We start from the raw sequence: 8,876 nt of genomic DNA, 5'->3' as shown, positions 1-8,876 counted from the left end.
AAACACCAAAATGGGGGGCTCCAGGGACTCGCTGCTCGAGATGAGCACGTCGGGGGTAGGGAGGCCTCAGAAGCAGGGGGCAGGGGCCTACTCCAAGTCCTACACCCTGGTGTAGGGCCAACCTCGGCCCATCAGCACCCCCAGCCCTCAAACACCAACTCGGCCGCTTTCCTGAACCATCAACGTTAAACTGACCGGCAGAACCAACCCACCATGACCACGACCGCGCTGCGAACGCTTGTACATAGGACTCTTTTGTACAAATGAAACTATTTTCTTCTTCTCCGTGAAGCCAGGGCACAAAGAACTTGACAGTACACGTCACCTCCACCCAGAAACCACGCGTGGAGCGAGAGATACACATGCACATAGGAGCACAGCGACCAACTATGTCTGTGTATTTCTCTCACCTTATTTTGAGACAGAAGCACAGACTCGGCAATTTCTCCTCCCCTGCCCCCTCCCCCTAATCTCGGTGGTTTTGACAAAGACCGAAATCCCAACTCAGAGACACTGCATGCGATGTCACTGTCCCACGAAAGCCAGGAGTTGCTTCAATTTGCAGATGCTTATGTGTTAATACCTTTTTCTATGAAAAGAGACCCAACGCCGTGTGCAATAAAGATTATGTTTCTACGTGGTAGGGCGGGGGCGGGGGTGGGGGGAGCCCCGTCCCAGACCATCGTTTCGCACAGAGAGGCTTTCAGAGCTTCTGGGGGGACTGTTAGGGCCAGGTGAGCCTGGGGTGGGAGGGAGGTCATCAGAGGGCGAGAGGGCTAGTGGAGGGGGCACAGAGTTCAGTCAGGAGAGTCAGGCTGGGTCGGAGGAGTTGGCGACTAGGTTCCAGGTGAAGGGACAGAACCAGACACTAGGGAAAGCCCGGCGAGCAGTTGTGGGGGGACCTCCCTGTACTGGGCAGGGGCAGCTGTAAAGAGGGCCCCTAAGAAGGGCAAGGGCGCTCCTGAGGTCTGCACTCCCAGCCAAGGCCAAGTGTGCAAGGGGAACGTGGAAGGAAGGTGAGTCTGCGCCCTCGGCTGAGAGGAGGAGCTGGGAAGGGCCCAGCGGGCTGGGGAGGAAGGCGGGGGTTTGTGCCTGCGAGCGGAGGCCGCAGTGAGGGCTGCACAACTGAGATGCACGGCTATCCATAATCAAGGAACTTATTCCGTAAACATTCCCTGAGCATCCAGTGAGGGGGCCTGGGGACAGAGGAGGAGCGGAGGAGGGCCCCTTGGGGACTCCTGGGTCCCCGGGGAAACTCCATCTCGGGCCCCACACCCAGGGCCCACCCCAGAGACCCAGTGGTGGATTAAGGAGAACAGGGAAAACAAAGCTCTGTGCTCCAGGCACCTGATGAAGGGCCAGCTCCGCTCCAACCTGGAGGGCAGGGCGCCCCCTGGGCTGCTGGCCTGGAACTGCAAGCAGCGATCGGGCCGGGAGATCTTCCCGAGCCCTACACACACACACACACACACACACACACACACCTGGGAAATCACAACTCAGCCCCCGCTCCGACCAGCACACATGGAAGAACGAATCCCAGAAGCCCGAGTGGAGGGAGCCAGCTGCCAAGGATGCAGGGGGAGCCCTGTGCAGGCTGAGCAGAGCCCTTTCTGTGCGTTGGCTCTGGGAACCTCCTCGCTGCGCCCTCTCCATCTCCACCTGAAAGGGAGAAGGTGGAGCTCGGGATTCAGCAAATCACCCAAAGTTAGAGGGGCAGGGAGAGACGGAGAGGAGACCAAACTCAGGAGAGTCTGCTGCCTTCACCTTGGACACGAGTGCCTGTGGGTGCTGCCCGGGGAAGAGGCCCAGGACCAGGGGAGCCAGCTGCATCCCTGCACTTCCTGGCTGCAGCCGGTCCATGTGCAGCTGTTCCTGACCCATCAGGGCATGAGCCAGTGTGCGGGCTGGGTGGCAGGGAGCCCCACATGCTCCACCCTGGGAGGGGCAGTGAGCGGAGGCAGGAGGCAGGTCTGGACCTGAGGTGGGCCAGATGGGAATCGAAGGATTTGGAGAGGCAACAGAGAAGCAAACTTTGAGCCAGTTTAGCTTGTGTTTGGCTGAGCCGGGCCCCTTCCTGTAAACAGAAGGCCTGGAGATTGAGACAGGCTTGTGCAGAACCCACCCGATGTTACGTGCCGACTGCCTCTACCCGCAGCGTGTTCTGTAGCTGGACCACAGCCTGGTTCAGCCGCACCCAGAAGCTGGCTCATGGAGCAGCTGAACGCCTGCTCCTCCTTGCTGAGCTCGGAGTCTGGGGCAATCCTCACAAACGTGGACTGCTCCTTTCCAGAGCAGCACTGTGTCCACCACAGACGAGGCCACCGTCTGGCTCAGAGCCTTCACACTCCAAGTGGGGACCATCAGCCAGCAGCGTCAGCGTCCCTGGGAGCTGGTGAGAAATGCACAGCCAGAGGCCTCCCCCAGACCCACTGGGTCAGAGTCTGCCATCGAGGAAAATCCACAGAGGATATGGATGCACGTTCAAGTTCAAGAAGCCCTCCTCTAGCAGGCCTTCCGAGAGGCCACGCCCTGCCCTCCCACTGCCAACAACCCAGACAGACTAGTGGGTCTCACACTTGGTTGCACATCAGATTCACCTGAGGAGCTTGTTTAAAAAACAGTCCACCCAGCTGGCACGGCTCGGTGGTTGAGCGTTGACCTATGAAGCAGGTCAGGGTTCGATTCCCGGTCAGGGCACATGCCTGGGTTGTGGGCTCCATGCCCAGTAGGGGGCGTGCAGGAGGCAGCCGATCAATGATTCTCATCATTGGTGTTTCTAATTCTCCCTCTCCCTTCCTCTCTGAAATCAATAAACATATATATTTTTAAAAACAAAAACAAGCCCAGATCTCACCAACCGCAGCGTTTGTGAGTGTACAGCCAGCATTTGCTGGTTTTATGTTTACTGCGGTCGAAGACACACAACATAAAATGACCTTTTTGTGGACACGGGCTTTTTTCACATCTTTCAGGGAGAGCGTCGGTGTTCTTTGGGTGGTGCCTGGGACAGTAGTCGCCTGGGGAACAGAAGCAAGACTTTGCTCTGTCTGCTTGAACTGTGAGTGTGGTTTAAAGAGATGCGTCCGGACACACGGCTCTGCTCTTCTCTTGTTGTTTTGCCAACTTTTAAACTCGTTGTGATTGAGGTATAATTGGCAATAACATACTAGTTTCGGGTGTCCAACATCACCATTCACCCTCTGTGCATATGGGAAATGATCACCACGGTAAGTCTAGTTAACATCGGTCACCACTCATAGTTATAAAAAAATATTTTCTTGTGACGTGAACTTTTAAGATTTTCTCTCTTAGCAACTTTCAAATATGCAGCACAGTGTTACTAACCACAGTCACCACGCTTTATTTTCCCAGGACTTATTTCTTTTATGACTGGGTTATTTTGACCACCTTCACCCATTTTGTCCAGCCTCGGCCCCCTGCGCCTTGGCAGCCAGCAATCTGCTTCCTGTAACTATGAGCTTGGGCTTTATTTGGGTCTTGTTTCTTCAAATTTCACAAACAGCCTTTGACTGATTTCACTCATCATGCCCTCAAGTTCCATTCTTTTGTGGCAAAGGGCAAGATTTCCTTCTTTTTGTGGCTAAACAGTATTCCACTGGATGCATACACCACACCTTCTGTATCCATTCACCCATCACTAAACACTGAGGTTGTTTTCATACCTGGGCTACTGTAAACCATGCTGCTATGAATACCGCAGGACAGATACCTTTTTTAATGTTTTTATTTATTTCATAGAGAGAGGGCAAGAGATAGAAACATCAATTACGAGAGAGAATCATTGATTGGCTGCCTCGTGTATGTCCCCTACTGGGGATCATGCCCATAACCCTGACCAGTAATCGAACCGCAACCTCTTGGTTCATGAGTCAACACTCAAACATTGAGCCACACTCGCCAGGCCCGATATCGTTTTTAATTAGTGTTTTCATTTTCTTTGGATGAATGCTCAGAAGAGGAATTGCTGGGTTGTGTGGTGGTTCTATTTCTAATGTTCTGAGGAACATCATACTGTTTCCCAGTGTCTGTACCAATTTACATTCCCATCAGCAGTGCACAAGGGTTCTCTTTTCTCCACACCGTCGCCAGTACCTATGTCTTATTTTTTATGTGGTAGCTACTCTAACAGGTGTGAGGTGCCATCTCATGGTGGCTTTGATTTGCATTTCCCTGATAATCAATGATGTTGAGCATCTTTTCATGTACCTGTTGGCCATCTGTATGTCTTCTTTGGAAAAATGTCTATTCAGATCATTTGCCCATTTTTTAATCCAATTGTTTGGGGGCTTTTTCATAGAATCGTATGATTTCTTTATACATTTTGAATATTAAACCCTTATCAGATATGTGATTTGCAAATATTTTCTCCCAATCAGTAGGTTGCCTTTTCATTTTGTTGATGGTTCTTTTGTTGTGCAAAAGCTTTTTAGTTTAATGTAGTTTATTTTTGCTTTTGTTGCCTTAGCTTTTGGAGTCAGATCCAAAAAATCATCACCAAGACCCATGTTAAGGAGCTTACAACCTATGTTTCCTTCTAGACACTTTATGGTTTCAAGTCTTATATTCAAGCCTTTAATTTATTTTGAGTTAATCTTTGTCTGTGATGTAAGATAGTGGCCCAGCTTCCCCACTGCCATTCTTTAGAAAGACTGTCTTTTCCCCATTGTATATTCTTGGCTCCTTTGTCATAAATTAATTGACCATATATGTGTTGGTTTGTTTCTGGGCTGTCTATTCTGATACATTGATCTATGTGTGTTTTTTGGCTTTAATTATACTTTAATTTCCATAGCTTTGTAATGTGGTTTGAAATCAGGGAGTGTGATGATGCCTCCACAGTTTTGTTCTTCTTTCTCAACGTTACTTTGGTTATTTAGAATCTTTTGTGGTTCCATACAAATTTTAGGATTGTTTGTTCTATTTCTGTGGAAAATGCCACTGACATTTTGATTAGGATAACATTGAATCTGTTGATTGCTTTGGGTAGTTTGGACATTTTAACAATATTAACTCTTCCAGTCCCTGAACACAGAATATCTTTCCACTTATTTGTGTCTTCCTCCGTGTCTTTCACAAGGTCTTATAGTTTTTATTGTAAAGATCTTTCACCTCCTTGGTTAAATCTATTCTGAGTATTTTATTCTTTTTAATGCAATTGTTAATGGGACTGTTTTCTTAATTTCTCTTTCTGATAGTTCATTATTAATGTATAGAAATGCAACAGATTTTTTTCTTCTATTAATCTTTTTTTTAAATCTTTATTTGTTCAGACTATTATAGATGTCTCTCATTTTTCCCCCCATAGCTCCCCTCCACCAGGTTCCCACCCCACCCCAGGCCCTTACCACCCCACCCACTGTCCGCGTCCATAGGTGCTGCATACATACATATAAGATCTTTATCCAATCTCTTCCCACACCCCGCCACACCCCCTCCCCCAGAGAATTGTCAGTCGGCTCCATTTCCATGCCGCTGATTCTATTACATTCACCAGTTTATTCTATTCATTGGGTTTTTTTATTCACTTGATTTTTAGATTCACTTGTTGATAGATATGTATTGGTTGTTCATAATTTTTTATCTTTACCTTTTTCTTCTTCTTCCTCTTCTTAAAGGATACCTTTCAGCATTTCATATAATGCTGGTTTGGTGGTGACGAACTCCTTTAGCTTTTTCTTATCTGTGAAGCTCTTTATCTGACCGTCACTTCTGAATGATAGCTTTGCTGGATAAAGTAATCTTGGTTGCAGGTTCTTGCTATTCATCACTAAACACCCATAATTTGGATGTTGGTATGCTTGAAATTGTCCCAGAGGCTCCTTACACTATCTTCATACTTTTGGATTCTTTTTTCTTTTTGGTCTTTCAGTTGGGTGGTTTTTGTTTTCGCATATTTCAAATCTTTGACTTGATTCTTGGGATCCTCTAGTCTACTGTTGAATCTCTGTATATTATTCTTTATTTCAGTCAGTGTATGCTTAATTTCTGACTAGTCCTTTTCCATTTTTTTTTTTTTTTGGCATTCTCATTAAGATCTTTGAAGGTCTCACTATGTTCCTCGGAGGTTTCTAGAAGATTCTTGAGTAACCTTATAACTGTGGTTTTGAACTCTATATCCAGTAGTTTGCTTTCTTCCATTTCTTTCATTTGTGACACGTTTCTTTGTCTCTGCATTTTGGCTGCTTCCCTGTGTTTGTTTCTATGTATTGTGTAGATGCTAAGTCTCCTTGAGTTGATAGATTAGGTGTCCTATAGGGCCCAGTGGCTCAGCCTCCCCAATCACCTGAGGTGAACACTCTTGGTGCACCCCTTTGTGGGCTTTGTGCACAGTCTTGTTGTAGTTAAGCCTTGATTGCTGTTGGCATCACTGGGAGGAACTGACCTCCAGGTCAATTGGCTGTGAGGACCAGCTGTGTCTACAATGGAAGAGCTGCTGTGCAGGAGACACCCTTATGGGGCAGGACGTGCTTTAGTGGGGCTTTGGTGCTCACTGAGTCTGCCCTTGAGTGTGTCACTTATAGATACAAAGAGTTATAATCTGGAATGGTCTCACACTGACAACTGGGTACACTGGCTCTTAGATCTCCAAGGAGGTGCCAAGTCAGCCACTGCCTGGGGCCACCCAGCAGGAGCTACAGAGAGATCTACAGATTTCTCTTCTTTGTATGGGGTTTGGAAGTGCCCAGATGAGGCCCAGCTGTGAATTTTTGGCAGGCTGCTGCTGGTGCTGGCCTTGTGCCTTCTTTTGATACCTTTGGGGCTCCCTGACCCAGCTGCAGCTTGTTTGGCAGGTTTTAGGCTGAGAAAGGACAGGCCATTCATATGCAAAAGCCACTGTGCACTGCATGAGTGGGGTTGTAAATTGGGTAGGGCAGGGTCTCAGGGAATCTCCAGGGTAGAGAAAACAGCAATGGCTGCTGTCCAGCCCTGCACTGGGGAGGTCCCAGCACAGGAATAATGACCATTGCAAGCACCTCCGTCTGGAAGAAAGCCGCCACCATGTTCTTGCCCCGATTCCAGACAATCCAGTTTCTCCCCATATGTGTCTGGGTCCCCCAGAGTCTTGGCCAGCACTGTAGCTCAGAGCAAGTGGGAGCTTGTATCTCCCTCCCAATTAAAAAAGCAGCGCACCTGGGTGCCAGCCTATTCCGCGCCTCCACACCTCCTACCAGTCTCAATGCGTTTTCTTCTTTATCTCTCTAGTTGTACTTCTACTCAGCCAGCTTTCCCGCAGTTCTGGATGACAGTTGTTCTGTATTTTAGTTGTAATTTTGATGTGGTTGCGGGAGGCAGCAAGTACAGGTGTTTACCTATGCTGCCATCTTGGTTCTCCTGCAACAGATTTTTGTATATTAATTTTCTATCCTACAACTTTACTGAACTTTTATTTCTAACAGTCTTTTAGTGGAGTCTTTATGATTTTCTGTATATAACATCATATCATCTTCAAATAGTGACAGTTTTACCTCTTTCCAGTTTGGGTGGCTTTTTTCCCATGCCTAGTTGCTCTGGTTATAGTACTATGTTAAATAGGAGTGGTGAGAGTAGGCACCTTGTCTTGTTCTCAATCTTAGAGGAAAACTTTGAACTTTTCACCATTGAATATGATGTTAGCTATGGGCTTGTAATATATGGCCTTTATTATGTTGAGGTACATTCCCTCTATACCTGATTTTTTGAGAGTTTTTATCATAAATGGATGTTGAATTTTGTCAAATCCTACTCCTGCATCTGCTAAATGATCATATAATTTTTATTCTCTATTTTGTTGATGTGGTGTATCACCTTGACTGATTTGTGGCTGTTGAACTACCCTTGTATCCCTGGAATAAATCCCACTTGATCATGGTGTATGATCCCTTTAATATATTGTTGAATTCAGCTAGATAACATTTTCTTGGTAACTTTTGCATCTATCTTCATCAGAGATATTAGCCTGTAATTTTCTTTTCTTGTGTTCTTGTCTAGTTTTGGCATCAGAGTAACACTGACCTCGTAAAATGAGTTTGAAGGTGTTCCCTCTTCTTCCCTTTTTTGGAAGAGTTTGAGGAAGATTGGTATTTTTTTAATATTTGGTAGAACTCACCAGTGAAGCCATCTGGTCCTAGACTTCTGATTGTTGAGCTTTTTGATTACTGATTCATTTGGTCTATTTCAGCGGTTCTCAACCTGTGGGTCACCAACCTGTGGGTCGTGACCCCTTTAGGGGTCGAACGACCCTTTCACAGAGGTCACCTAAGACCATCGGGAAACACATATATAATTACATATTGTTTTTATGGTTAATCACTATGCTTTAATTATGTTCAATTTGTAACAATGAAAATACATCCTGCAAATCAGATATTTAAGATTCATAACAGTAGCAAAATTACAGTTATGAAGTAGCAATGAAAATAATTTTATGGTTGGAGTTAACCACAACATGAGGAACTGTATTAAAGGGTCATGGCATTAGGAAGGTTGAGAACCACTGGTCTATTCAGATTTTCTATTTCTTCCTGATTCAGTCTTAGTAAGTTATATGTTTCTAGAAATATATGCATTATGCTAGGTTATCCAATTTTTTGGCATATAGTTGGTCATTATAGCCTCTTATGATCCTTTGTATTTCTGTGGTATCAGTTGTAACATCTCCTCTTTCATTTCTGATTTTATTTATTTTTTTTAAATTAAATCTTTATTGTTCAGATTATTACATTTGTTCCTCTTTTTCCCCCCCATAACTCCCCTCCTCCCAGTTTCCGCCCCACCCTCCCCTCACTCCCCCCACCCACTGTCCTCATCCATAGGTGCACGATTTTTGTCCAGTCTCTTCCCGCATCTCCCACACCCCTTCCCCCCCCCCCCCC

At 46.3% G+C, this 8,876-nt stretch overlaps 1 protein-coding gene across 1 annotated transcript in view; it reads left to right on the top strand.

Moving 5' to 3' along the window:
* The window catches only part of DSCAML1 (Down syndrome cell adhesion molecule like 1), a 112,627-nt gene that overhangs the window by 101,691 nt on the left and 2,060 nt on the right, over positions 1 to 8,876 (top strand). Inside the window, exons 31-33 of the mRNA XM_015562464.1 lie at positions 920 to 1,016; positions 2,159 to 2,252; positions 2,294 to 2,395. Of these exons, the coding sequence (XP_015417950.1) occupies positions 920 to 1,016; positions 2,159 to 2,252; positions 2,294 to 2,395 (293 nt within the window). The remainder of the gene's footprint in view (positions 1 to 919; positions 1,017 to 2,158; positions 2,253 to 2,293; positions 2,396 to 8,876) is intronic.

This window comes from Myotis davidii, unplaced genomic scaffold (assembly GCF_000327345.1).
Source record: "Myotis davidii unplaced genomic scaffold, ASM32734v1 scaffold97, whole genome shotgun sequence".
Taxonomy (NCBI): Eukaryota; Metazoa; Chordata; class Mammalia; order Chiroptera; family Vespertilionidae; genus Myotis; species Myotis davidii.
The sequence above is the reverse complement of the archived record's forward strand: the minus strand, read 5'-3'. Positions and strand labels throughout refer to the sequence as shown.